The sequence below is a fragment of the Lasiodiplodia theobromae genome (genome assembly GCF_012971845.1).
Source record: "Lasiodiplodia theobromae strain AM2As chromosome Unknown scaffold_51, whole genome shotgun sequence".
In the NCBI taxonomy this organism is placed as follows: domain Eukaryota; kingdom Fungi; phylum Ascomycota; class Dothideomycetes; order Botryosphaeriales; family Botryosphaeriaceae; genus Lasiodiplodia; species Lasiodiplodia theobromae.
In genome coordinates, this window is record NW_023336532.1 from 112339 (window position 1) to 125572 (window position 13234).

Below are 13234 nucleotides of genomic sequence, written 5' to 3' on the forward strand. Positions count from 1 at the left end.
CCTTCTCAACAGCCATCCCAGCCCTTACCGCAAATCCAGGTCTGAATCTACGAGGTGAGCGATTCATTGACCCTAAAATCGAAAACCTCACTAAGAATCCTTTTCATCAGAGGACCGTCTTGATACCCATGACCTCGCCATCCCTCTCCCCCGCCAAGGCAGCGCAGACACCACACGCACGCTGCGCATCCTCCTCCTCTCGCCGACCTGCACCGCACCATGCGCGCTCCCCACCACTCTTGCGCGCATCCAGTATTTTGTAGTGCTTAATGGTGGCATTGACTCCATAATCATCTTCCTACTCAACTCAGACACCCCCACCACGCACATGAATACAAGCCAACCCGACAGTCACCAGCAACAACAACAACAACAATCCACTAGCGGCCTACACGCCTACACGCATCTCAGTGCCACCCTACTCACAGACCCCTCCCTCTCAAGTATCCCGCTCCTCCCGCTCACATCCACCTCTGCCCTCTCGCCGCTGCTCAAAACGTACATCCGAACCAATTCCGCGGGGCGCGCCGCGCGGCAGGTGCAGGAGCGACGACAACCCGACGACGCATTCAACACGGCATTCGATCTATTGCCACAGTGCACGGCGGCAGGAGCGGCTGTGGCACCGCTGAGCAGGGACGCACTGTTCCGGCTGACCGATCTGTTCGGGTCGTTGCATGAGTTGTCGGATGTGGCTGTCAGGCACGAGCAGGGTGACGAGAGGGTGAGCGAAAAGGTAAAGAGGATGATGGGGTTGTTGGGAGAGCAGACGACAAGCGATGTGCTGGAATTCTGGGTTGATGAGTGGGTGGCTGATTAAGTGAGGAAACGTTGTGGACATTATGGGGGATTGAAGGTGCATAGGTGAAGACCTCGCTACAAGCTGTTCACTACCCGTTCGCTTCTAGGGTTCAAGTACGCTTTATTTATGTTAAGGGAGTAACTTTGCAGGGAGATATGTGCCGGTACTAGAAGACTTGTTAAGCAAGAGCTATTCGAGCAGGACTGCGAGGGTGTCTTAGAACAAACTGGACACTGTCAGAAATATCATAAGCCGCAATCTTGAATGTATGCGAGCCTGTATTGCCTTGGTGTACTCTTGCTTAGAGCCCAAGGAATATGCATGTCAAAGCGGAAGGGAAACGAGATTTCTCTCTTTGGGCACTTTAGCGCTTTTGATCACGACCGCACCAACACATTTCCGGCTTCTGGCACGCATCGTGCGATCGCAGCCTTGAGTGCAGTCCATCAGCGGCGCCGAGGGTACTATCAATTTGATCCCTCGTTGCTTCGGAATAGTAATCACGTTGTGCCGCCTGTTCGGATGGTCGAAAAGGGTAAAAGACAACGGCTGCAGCTCGAGCCTCTTGAAATAGGCTCAGCCACTCACCACCTGCGAAATGTTGCTGCCTGAACGCGATTACTGATCGTAACGACAAGGGAAAAGGCTGAGGAAAATGGCGCCATTTCTCTTGACATCAAAGACGAGAACCTGCTTTGTTAGTGGGTCGCAATTACGGGGCAACGCGTTCGGCGGTGGCTGAGTTATCGAGCGGGCTTGCAAGCAATATCGACAGTAGAAGATTACATTCGAGCGGTCACTGTCAAGGAAATCGATTGTCCGCAGGAGGCTCAAACGCCTTCTGATGCGTTGTTGCGTTGCATTGCACTGGTGGAGTATGTACTCTATTCCACCTGCGGCCAAAGACAGGGATGCCTATCTAAGGCATACATCCATTCGTCTACCAGAAGCTGGTATATCTCATCCATAAAGTCGTGCTTCTCTAGCAAAGGGGGAATTAAACAAAGAGATAAGAATGCGGGCGCTAGATTGCAGCCGCGGAAATATTGCGTGAAAATTTGGCTTTTACAACGTCTCGATGACGATGGCAGAGGCGCCGCCACCGCCGTTGCAGATGCCAGCAGCGCCGATCTTACCGCCCTTCTGGCGGAGGACGCCGATCAGAGTGGCGACGATACGGGCACCGGAGCAGCCAAGCGGGTGGCCGAGGGCGACAGCACCACCGTGGAGGTTGACCTTGTCCTCGGAGATGCCACACAGCTTCATGTTGGCCAGAGAGACAACGGAGAAGGCCTCGTTGATCTCGAAAGCATCAACAGCGCTAATCTCGAGACCGGCGTGCTTGAGAGCCTTAGGCATGGCGAGGGAAGGAGCAGTGGTGAACTCAGAAGGATTGTGAGCAGCGTCGCCCCAGCCCCTGATCTTAGCAATCGGCTTCAGGCCGTGCTTCTTGACAGCCTCCTCAGAGGCGAGGACGACGGCAGCAGCGCCGTCAGACAGCGGGGAAGCGTTGGCAGCAGTAACAGTACCAGTGCCGGGGATGAAGACGGGCTTCAGAGACTTGGTCTTGGCCTCGTTGAAGTTCTTGGGCTCATCGTCCTTGTCGACGAGAACGTTAGGCTTGCCTCTGCCGCCGCTGACCTCAATGGGAGCAATCTCCTCGGTGAACCAGCCATTCGCCTGGGCAGCCTGAGCCTTCTTGTAGGAGCGGATGCAGTAGTCGTCCTGGTCCTCGCGGGAGAAGCCGTACTTGGCGGCACACTGCTCAGCCTGGACACCCATGTGCTCCGTCTTGTAAACATCGGTAAGACCGTCCTTCAGGACACCGTCGACAAGCTTCTGGTCGCCGAACTTGGCGCCGGTGCGCAGGTTGGGGAGGTAGTGGGGGACGTTGGACATGGACTCAGTGCCACCAGCCACAACAATCTCGGCGTTGTTGGTCATGATGGTCTGGGCACCGAGGATGATAGCCTTCAAAGCAGAGGCGCACACCTTGTTGACGGTAGTAGCAACGGTAGCCTCAGGAAGGCCGGCGCCGAGGGCACACTGGCGGGCAGGGTTCTGGCCCAGGCTGCCGACTGTCAGCGCAAAGCGGAGGGCAGGCGTTGTTCAACGACTTACCCGGCGGAGAGGACATTGCCAAAGAAGACCTCCTGGACGTCCTCGGGCTTGACGCCGGCGCGCTCAATGGAGGCTGTTGAAGGCGTAAGATTAAGGACGCAATTGGCGTGGGAAATGCAGACACGTACCCTTGATGGCGTGGGAACCAAGCTGAACGGCGCTCAGGCTGCCCAGAGAGCTGGTGGAGAGTCAGCGACGGGAGGGTAGTAATTAGCGGGGACGCCAACATACCCTTGGAACATGCCCAGCGGGGTGCGGGCGCTGGACACGATGTAGACAGTCGGGAGGCTAGACATTGTGAAGGCTGGACTTGTTCGAGAGGAATGAGAGCTTGGAGGATGCGCGAGGAGTGAGGAAGAAGAAGCAAGAGGGCTGGCGGTCAGAGAAAATAATGGCACGAGGGGTGTCTCCGGCGCCGGAGCTTGGGCCTGAGCACCAACAATCGCAAGCACAAGCATCGGAGCGGACCCCTCGCCCCCATCCGCATCTAGCGCCACCCACAAGCCACGCACGGCCACTCCGTCGCGCCAAGATTGCGCGCGCAAGTCGCCCAGCTCGCGAAACTCTTCCGTCACGGCAAAAGCTCACAGCTGCTGAGCGCTCACTGCATCCCCGCCACCTCCACCCCGCACCTTGAGCTCCCTGTCGCCCACCATGGATGACCTATACGACGAGTATGCGATCGCGTTTCCGGGCAAATTTTCTGGCCCATTGCTGACGACGCTGCAGGTTTGGCAACTTTATCGGAGAGGCCGAGTCCGAGGAGGAATCCGACCATGGCGTGGCGGCGGCGGACGCCTACGTCTACGATGACGAGCCCGAAGACGATGAGCCCGTCAATGACCAGCAGCTCATGGAGGTCGACGATGAGGGCCCGTCCAACGCCGTGATTCTGCACGAAGATAAGCAGTACTATCCGACCGCCCAACAAGTCTACGGCCCCGATGTCGAAACACTGGTACAAGAAGAGGATGCGCAGCCCTTGACCCAGCCTATCATCGAGCCCGTGGTGCAGAAGAAGTTCAATGTCGAGGAAGCCGATCTCCCGCCCGTGCGCTTTGCCCGCGACTTCATGACCGATCTGATGAACTACCCGGACCAAGTACGGAATGTAGCTTTGGCGGGACATCTGCACCACGGAAAGACTGCGTTCATGGATATGTTGGTGCTGGAGACGCATGATATCCAGGAAAGGCTGGAAAAGCGGGTAGGCCGCAGACGCGACGAGCAACTGCGCTACACGGATACGCACCTGCTGGAGCGGGAACGTGGAGTCTCGATCAAGGCAGGCCCCATGAGCTTGGTGCTGCAGAGCTCCAAGGGAAAGTCGCATCTGGTCAATGTTTTGGATACTCCTGGCCATGTCAACTTTGTGGATGAGGTTGCCGCATCGCTGAGGCTGGCAGACGGTGTGGTGCTGGTTGTGGACGTGGTTGAGGGTGTGCAGGTGAACACCGAGCAAATAATCAAACATGCTGTTCTGGAAGGAATGGCCATTACGCTGGTCATCAACAAGATGGACCGCTTGATTCTGGAGCTGAAGCTGCCCCCGGCAGATGCTTACTTCAAGCTCAAGCACGTCGTCGAGGAGGTCAACACCGTCATCGAAAACACCATTCCCGGACAAGGCGCAAAGTACCGATTGAGTCCTGAAAGGGGCAACGTAGCCTTCGCATGCAGCACCATGGGATGGTGTTTTACCCTTGGATCCTTTACGAAGATGTACGCCGACAGCTACCCCGGCTCTGGAATTAACGCAGATGATTTCGCCAAGCGTCTGTGGGGTGACATTTTCTTCAACCCAAGAAGTCGCAAGTTCACCAGGAAGGCCGTGGAAGAGGGCGCGAGGAGGTCGTTCGTTCACTGGGTCCTGGAGCCTATCTACAAACTTTACTCCCACACAATTAGCGAGAGCCCCGAGGATCTGAAGGAAACGCTGGCTTCGCTTGGGATCCAGTTGAAGCCTTCTCAGTACAAAACTGATGCTAAACAGCTCCTCAAGCTCGCCTGTGAGCAGTTCTTTGGTCCAGCCACCGGTTTCGTGGATATGATTGTTCAGCACGTTCCGTCGCCCATCGAAGGAGCCAACAGGTATCTGGAGCGGTACTATACCGGCCCTACGGACACACAAACAGCGGACGCCATGAAGAAGTGCGATCAAGATGGCCCTCTCATCGTCCACGTCACCAAACTTTTCAACACCACTGACGCAAGAAGTTTTCATTCATTTGGACGCGTTCTCAGCGGTATTGCGAAGCCGGGCGACCAGGTCCGCGTTCTTGGAGAAGGGTACACTATCGAAGACGAGGAAGACATGGTGACGGCGACTATCAGTGACACCTGGATTGCTGAGTCGAGATACAATGCCCCCGTCAGCGGGGTGCCCGCAGGAAACTGGGTATTGCTCGGTGGTGTGGACAACTCGATCGTGAAAACGGCAACCATTGTTCCACCCAAACTCCCAGAAGACGAGGACGCATACATCTTCCGTCCGGTCAAGCACTTTTTCGAGTCTGTTCTGAAGGTGGCCGTGGAACCAATCAATCCCTCAGAACTCCCGAAGATGCTCGAAGGCTTGCGGAAGATCAACAAGAGCTACCCGTTGATCACAACCAAGGTGGAGGAATCAGGGGAGCATGTGATTCTCGGAACCGGAGAGCTCTACATGGACTGTGTTCTCCACGACCTTCGGCGTTTGTACGCGGAAATGGAGATCAAGGTCTCTGACCCTGTGACTCGTTTCTGCGAGACCGTCGTGGAGACTTCGGCCATCAAATGCTATGCCCTCACGCCTAACAAGAAGAACAAGCTTACCATGGTTGCAGAGCCTCTGGACCAAGGCATCGCAGAAGACATTGAGGCAGGAAAAGTCAACATCAAGGACCCAGTGCGCGTTGTCGGCAAGTTCTTTGAAGAGAACTACGGTTACGATTTGCTTGCCTCTCGCAACATTTGGGCATTTGGTCCGGAAGACCAAGGACCCAACATCCTTCAAAATGACACTCTCCCCTCAGAGGTAGACCAGAAGATGCTAAGGAGTGTGCGCGATACCATTCGCCAAGGATTCAGCTGGGCGAGCCGTGAAGGTCCGCTTTGTGAAGAGCCCATCCGCAACACCAAATTCCGCCTTACGGATGTCAGTCTAGATTCTCAACCAATCTTCCGTGGTGGTGGTCAAATCATTCCGACGGCAAGGCGGGCGTGCTACTCCAGCTTCCTGATGGCGAGCCCAAGGTTGATGGAGCCTGTATACTCTTGCTCAATGATTGGACCCGCCGACGCTGTTAGCAGCTTGTACACTGTACTCGCACGGAGAAGAGGTCACGTCCTCCAGGATGGTCCTATTGCCGGCACGCCGCTTTACTCGGTGAAGGGTCTGATTCCCGTCATCGATTCCTTCGGTTTCGAGACCGATCTTAGAGTGAGTTTCGCCGACCAATCACAGGTCGCTGCTAGATGGGGTTTCAAGTCAACTAACGTTTTCGCCTATAGATCCACACCCAAGGTCAAGCAACCGTGTCGCTTGTCTTTGACCGCTGGTCCATTGTGCCGGGTGACCCGCTTGATAAGGACATCAAGCTGCGCCCGCTCGAACCGGCATCTGCGCAAGCAACGGCACGCGACTTCGTGCTCAAGACTCGCCGCCGCAAGGGTCTATCGGAAGACGTCACCATCTCGAAGTTCCTCGAGCCGGAGCTGTTCCGCAACTTGAAAGAAAGCGGTATCTTGGACGGCTGAGCGCGACCATATTGAGGGCTCAGAGTCATGCTCCTTGTCTTGAAACGCGGTGAAGACGTGGTGGGGCAGAGTGAAGGAACAGGGAAAAAATGTTGGCCGCGGGTAGCCGCATAGCTACTGCGCATCGGCTACCGCTGAGACAAACGTGAAGCGGGGAAGTTCTGGGCAAGTAGGGAGGACGCGGCACTATATCATTGGAGACCCAAGGGATGAGATTTGATTGGCGCCTTGGTAATCACTCGACATGTCCAGAAAACAAAAAGAGTGCGGGTCTGCAACAAACGGCGTTCTTGGCGCATGCAAACGTGGGCGCGTAGACACCGGATGCTTTTTTTTTCCTTCGCTCGGCGCCGGAAACCTCCTTTGGCAGGAAGAGTTGGACGGGCCGAAATATTGAGCATGTGGTTAACAACGGACCGGTCAGCTGCAGGGCCAGCGCAGCAGCGTAGTATGCACAGCAGAAACCATACAGATGCGCGAAAATTGAATTGGTCATTTCCTGCCGTGAGATCCCTCTCGATGGTTCTTTGGTTTGAAAGGAAGGCTCTAAGATGACGAGCTCGTAGTATCAAGGCGCTATCAGCCGCGTCTGTTGCACAACATCGCACTCTATGCAACACGATCAAATTGACTTAGTAGAGTAAGCATACAGCTCCGCTATGATGCAACGCACGAGATTGTCCTTGTTCGTGTATGTACACCAGAATTTTGCAGTAAGAGAGATTTCCACATTTTTTTCTCTTCTTTCCCCCCTCCCCGCACGTTGCGAGGGACGGATTCGCGCAAGCACATGTGGGTGGCAGATTAGGCATTAGCTCGCATCTATTAGTCCATTCACATGCATACTGCAGCGATTTGGCCCGGAAACGGAAGAAAATCCTGGCACAATATCTCTCCAAGACCAAAGCTCGAAGATGGATGTGCGTGAAGTTGCAAGTGAATGGCAGCAAGCCGGTACCACCACTGCCGCTATCGCTCAACACGGAAAAGAATGGCCGCCACAGGCAGCCGCCAACATCATCTGTTAGGTATTGTCTTTACTTCAAGTATTATTAAATTGCGATAATGCAAACATCATGCAGTAAAGACAAGGAAACAGAGGCCGCAACCATCTCGGCTTTTACTGCGAAGGGTAGGCTAGGATAACTTTCGTCTGCCCTGTCCGACATCAAGATGAGTTATAGTAGTTTTAGCATTCCTGCGATTGTATAGTCGCACAAGAAGTGCAGTTTGAGTACTCATGTGACTCGATAAAACTAGGGTAATGCTTTGAGGGAAAGCACTGTACACTACCCTGCATCGGGAATCCTTCCTACCTCAGAGTCCACATGCATACGCTCGCAACCTCTGACTCCCCCCAAAAGCACAAACAAAGCCCCAAAAAATCTTGACTACGAAGGAACCTCCGACAACGGCAGTGAACGGGCAGAAAGAGCCGTGAGCACCGGGTAGTAAAGATATGGGAGGACTTATCGCCGAGCGATCGTTGTCGGAGATCCGACCGACCGGCCGGTCGATTACACAGCTGGTTGCACTCGTCATGATGTGTTAGTTCCTGCAGGAAAGTTTTGTAGTGGCTTGCAGTCGCGTGCAGCGTGCAGCGGCTGGCCGGCTGACGAGCTTTTCACCGCATGCCCTGCAGGCTGCATCTAGCCGACCACAAATTGATCAAAATACGTCGTGGGAGCTGGACTGAGAGACTGATTGCTTCTGCATAAATGGTCACATGTCCTAACCGCGCACGGAATGGGCCGTCCTCCTCACAGCCAGTAGTCAGAGGACGAGCCTGCCCAGCAGCCGCCCACATACACCTACCCGCGTCACCGAATCGGGCCGGTGGTAGGTAACCGGCAGCGGTGCGATGACTGGTCCGTCGCCTCCTCCTTCTCTTCCCCGATCCCTGTCCCGCTGGCTGCTACCGTGTTCCCCTCTAAGCTACGCTTTGACTCTAACTTGGAAGCTAGCCGTACAAAGCGAAAGATTCCTAGAGCTATTAAGCGCCGTGATCTTGGCAGACCCATGTCCATTCCAGAACGCGGCGATTGCAGGCGTAGATGCCGGATAGAAAAGCGTGTCTACCAGACTTTGTGGTGGCTGTACAAGAAAAGAAAAAAAATTAAACAGCAAAGAAACGGGACGCGAACCAGATTAAGCAATGGCACGTAATAAACATGGGGGTGAGTAGTTGTAGGTAGCACGCTGATCGACGTTGGCGAAGTTTACCGGGAGATCCTTCAGCACCACGACCTTCGCACTGGCAGGCTCAACTTTCATTCTCATCTCCACGAAATCTGCGCATAAGATCTAGATTTGTCTGTTGGAGACGAATGGAGTCCTTAGTGAGACGTGATAGGACGCAGACGGGCGTTGATTGGGTGCAGTCTTTCATTAATGGTGGGGTAGTTTGCATAAGGCTGCCAGGTACCCATTCCCCGGACGTCCGCTAGCGTTTTGGACAGCTTCTGGAACGCCATTCGTTGTAAACCCAGATTGTAAAGTCTTCATGCGGATCACCTAGCCGATGTACTTGAAACAAAACGTCTTGCAGGTTAGTTGTGCCACTTATATGTCTTGGACAACCCTGGAATGCCAGAGTCGGCCGAAAGCTCTGGATTGGGGAGTGCAACCCTTGCGCAGCAGTCCCAATCATTCTCCAAGCAAGACTTCAAAGCGGCTTAGACGTTCAATTATGCCGCAGGAGGAGCACCGAACCCAGGCTTTTGAGAAGATACTGGTTCAGGCTATAGCCACTTGCGGCAAGGCATTGGGGGATCTTTTCTTTGTAGGCATCCTAGAGAGTTAAGCGGAACCTCCGACGATAATGGTCTTTGCGTTACGAGCAGGAAAGACTGCCTATTGGGTAGGTTCGCTCTGGCCCTTCGCCTCGACCAGCCGAAGGGGCGAAAGTCATGGCCGCATAAACAACCCCTCTCTTGCATCCCTTGTTCAGGCGACCAGATATGCACATCGCCACGAGGCATTGCACCTGAAAGTTGGCCTCACTGCCCCGCCGAACACGAGTAGAGAGGAGTAAATTTAGCAGACAGAGCGGCGAGGTGGGGAGATATTTTGGCCATGTACTTTTCGTGGCGTTGGCTGCGTAAGCCTTCGTAAGAGCTTTTTTGGCGTGCCTGGCGTGGCATAGCTCCACTACGGCTGGTGTGCTGATTCAAGTCTGCGCGTCACCCTCGGAGACATGCAGTGCCACCGCTCAGCCTCAGGACATGTGAAGAAGTTGGTCGGATTGCCGGTGCACTACCTGTTGGTCGCTTAGTAGCAGTGCCGCATTTCCTGAGTCGTCGAGCAAGCCGTGATGATGTGCATGTAGACGCTAAATGATGCTAGAAATAGTGGAAGGGTAGCGAACGTTCGGCGCACGGCCTGACGGGTGGCGCAAGGCAAGGGTCAGAGCCGTTGCTGTCAACCACCGGCTCCGGCCGGGCATTTGTTGTGTGGTAGGTTGGTATGTTAGCTCCGGGAAACATGGCGAGGGCCAAGGAGTTTGAAGCGACGCATGATAGATCAAGTAGCAGCGCAGAGCACGCTAAAGGCGCGAGGGCCCGAGTCTCACATGCTGGCTTCTCGGGCGCATCACCGCTGCCTTGCCTTGCAGGCGTCGGAGATCAGCTCTGCGCAGTTTCGCGTCGAGCGTGCGTGGAGCAGGCGCGCTGCGGTGTGCAGACAAAGCCCAACACGCAGAGAAAATCGAAGGCGAGTTGGTATTGATTGGTCGTGGGTGGCGGGCGGCGCGGCTGAAACGCAGCTTGGCGGGCGACGCGGACGAATCGCGTGGCCAGCAGCGCGCTTCCCCAGCGCGTCCCCGTCGCGGCCGCCAGGCCACCGTCGTCGCTGCGTCGGCGTTTCACGACACCTGGTCGATCGAAGCCACATGTGGCAGGCCATTGAGCTGTTCCTGCAGCTCCCGCCCTCGCCACTGGCCAGCTCCGCCGCCCTTAATCCTGCCTCCTCGTGCAGCGCCGCGTTTCACGCCTCCGACTCTCCAGATGCCCGCCGTGTGTTTCCATGGTTGCGACATGGGCTAGCGGAGACCCACCCTGCGTGTTCACTGGCGTTTTCCGCCCGCACGCCCAATGGCATTCACGGCGGCCCCTGGACGGCGAACCTCCGCCGTGCTGGGATCTCCAATCGTTAGGCTCGCGTGGCTCGCTGCTCACACGGGGTATATAGCCGCCAGGCCACGCTGCACTCCACACCCTTCAATGACCAGCCGTTGACCGCGCTTTGTTGATCCGCGTCAGCCTTTCTTTCCAGATCTTTGACCAGATCTCACCCCATTCCTTTCTTTGCGGACTGGTTTTCGCTTCTAACCCTCCTTCTACAAACAATCAATATGCGTTTCTCTTCTTTCATCGCCTCGTCCGCCTTCGTGGGCTCGAGCATAGCTGGCTATGCCATCAAGGACGACTACTCCGCCGACAACTTCTTTTCCATGTTCAACTTCTTCACTGGCGCCGACCCCACCAACGGTTTCGTCGACTATGTCGATTCTGATACTGCCAACAGCTCCAGCTTGATTGACACCTCCAATGGCAAGGTTTACATGGGCGTCGATTACTCCAGCACCTCCTCAAGCGGCCGTTCCAGCGTCCGCATTTCCAGCACTGCCGCCTACAACGAAGGCCTCGTTATCCTCGACCTCGAGCATTTCCCCGGCGGCATTTGCGGTACCTGGCCCGCCTTCTGGATGCTTGGCGATGGAGACTGGCCCGCTGGGTAAGCTCATCTCATCTCACCTCACTCCTCAAAATAGATCTGACACGTGATTAGCGGCGAAATCGACATTATCGAGGGAACCAACAGCCAGGTCGCCAACCAGATGACGTTGCACACGGCTCAAGGATGCTCCATTGCTAGCACTGGGGCTATGGCGGGTAGTGTCAGCAGCACTAACTGCTATGCGTATGCTACCGATGACAACGAGGGCTGCGCCGTCAAGGACAGCGAGGCCAACACTTACTCGACCTTCAACCAAAACAACGGCGGTGTCTTTGCTACCGAGCTTGACCCTACGAACAACAAGATCCAGGTGTGGTATTTCGACCGCAGCTCCATTCCTTCCGACATCACCAATGGCAGCCCCGACCCGACTTCGTGGGGCAACCCGCGCGCCCTCTTCCAAGGTGGCTGCGAGGTCTCGTCGCACTTCAAGAACATGAACATCATCCTCGACACGACTTTCTGCGGTGACTGGGCTGGCAACGCCTGGAGCTCGGACGAGACCTGCAGCGCCAAGGCCAGCACCTGCGAAGACTACGTCCAGAACAACCCTGAAGCTTTCAAGGACGCCTACTGGTCCATCAACTCGCTCAAGGTCTACTCGAACGACGGAAGCACCGGCAGCAGCTCTTCCGCCGGTGGATATGGCTCGACGACGCCCATCGTTGGCCGCACTACTTCAGTTGAACCCGTGGCTTCGACTCCCTACGGATACACGCCCGCTGGCAACCAGCCTTTGACGCCCGCTGCTCCGTACCCCGCCGGCAACCAGTCCAACTACTACCCCACTGGCTCCATTGGCAATTCGGTGCGCTCCAAGACGACTGTTTACGTCACCGTCACACCTGAGGAAGCCCCGACTCCCGCTTCTACGCCGACCGCTGCTGCCGCCAACGCTGCTGATTGGCAGCCTGGCGAGCCCATCCCGTACTCTTTCTTCCAGAACGGCCGAGGCACGACGGTGGAGACTGGGGCTCCTAACAAGGTTGCCCACATGATGGAGCACAAGAAGCGCGCTCACGGCGCGTGGAAGAAATAAGCGTCTTTCTTCGTTCATAGACTTGCCATTTGGGGTGTTATGTGGCTTGGTGATCTTCATTTCTTCGTCATTCTTTTACATACTTTGATTCTTGTGCATGGTTCACATCTTGTTTTTTTAGCTGGTCTCATCTTCTTTCTTCAGAGGTTCACGACTTGGTACGGCATCATATACCCGGGGGTTTCATTTGGGAATAGGGAGGTTCTCTTCGTCAACGACACGCACAATTTGGACCACGACGCTACAAAGCACACCGGAAACGACACGGAAAAACTGCGCAAGACACGGGCTGGTCCTGGAACGCTGTTGACGGACTCTTTGAAACTTTGATGGGATACCCTGGGAACATGGAAAAAGGAATTTCGGCAGAGGGTTCATGGGATTTAGACTTTCATTCTTTCATTTAGCATGAGCAACACAATGCATGCAACGACTTTATGACCATTTACACCTACTTCGTCTGCTCAGTGATTCTCTTCACGACGCTTCTTGTAAAGATATGTGTGTCAGTCTCACGTAAGCTATACCTTCACGCTGGCCTTCGGCTGCGATACCCCTCTGTATGTACATACAGTCGATGGAATTCTGTGCCATTCTACCTCTCATTGACTAAGCCTTCTTTGTTCCTCGCGACACAAGCTTTCGGCGCGGGTGATCGACATTCATCAGCCGCGAGTACATTCCTTTATTATCCTTGACTCCTTGATCGACATGTAAATGTATCACCCACCAACAACTAAAAGGCGCAGTGTGGACCCTGAGATTCAAACAGCGTGTTGTAACGCGCGTCGCCAACG

The 13234-nt window shown here is 55.1% G+C and overlaps 4 protein-coding genes across 4 annotated transcripts; 3 read left to right on the plus strand and 1 right to left on the minus strand.

Annotated features, from left to right (window-relative positions):
- Nucleotides 1–328: 328 nt before the first annotated feature.
- LTHEOB_11634 (Opa3 domain-containing protein) lies at nt 329–820 on the plus strand (the record flags this gene model as incomplete). The annotated part of the gene is made up of 1 exon (XM_035508412.1): nt 329–820. One exon carries the CDS (start codon nt 329–331, stop codon nt 818–820), a length of 492 nt encoding a protein of 163 aa, XP_035365786.1.
- Nucleotides 821–1867: 1047 nt separating this feature from the next.
- LTHEOB_11635 (Acetyl- acetyltransferase) lies at nt 1868–3219 on the minus strand (the record flags this gene model as incomplete). The annotated part of the gene is made up of 4 exons (XM_035508413.1): nt 1868–2873; nt 2924–2996; nt 3052–3101; nt 3155–3219. 4 exons carry the CDS (start codon nt 3217–3219, stop codon nt 1868–1870), a joined length of 1194 nt encoding a protein of 397 aa, XP_035365787.1.
- Nucleotides 3220–3577: 358 nt separating this feature from the next.
- LTHEOB_11636 (U5 small nuclear ribonucleoprotein component) lies at nt 3578–6661 on the plus strand (the record flags this gene model as incomplete). The annotated part of the gene is made up of 3 exons (XM_035508414.1): nt 3578–3597; nt 3653–6344; nt 6416–6661. 3 exons carry the CDS (start codon nt 3578–3580, stop codon nt 6659–6661), a joined length of 2958 nt encoding a protein of 985 aa, XP_035365788.1.
- Nucleotides 6662–11012: 4351 nt separating this feature from the next.
- LTHEOB_11637 (Endo-beta-glucanase) lies at nt 11013–12437 on the plus strand (the record flags this gene model as incomplete). The annotated part of the gene is made up of 2 exons (XM_035508415.1): nt 11013–11395; nt 11450–12437. The coding sequence occupies 2 exons, from the start codon at nt 11013–11015 to the stop codon at nt 12435–12437; spliced, it is 1371 nt and encodes a 456-aa protein (XP_035365789.1).
- Nucleotides 12438–13234: the final 797 nt, after the last annotated feature.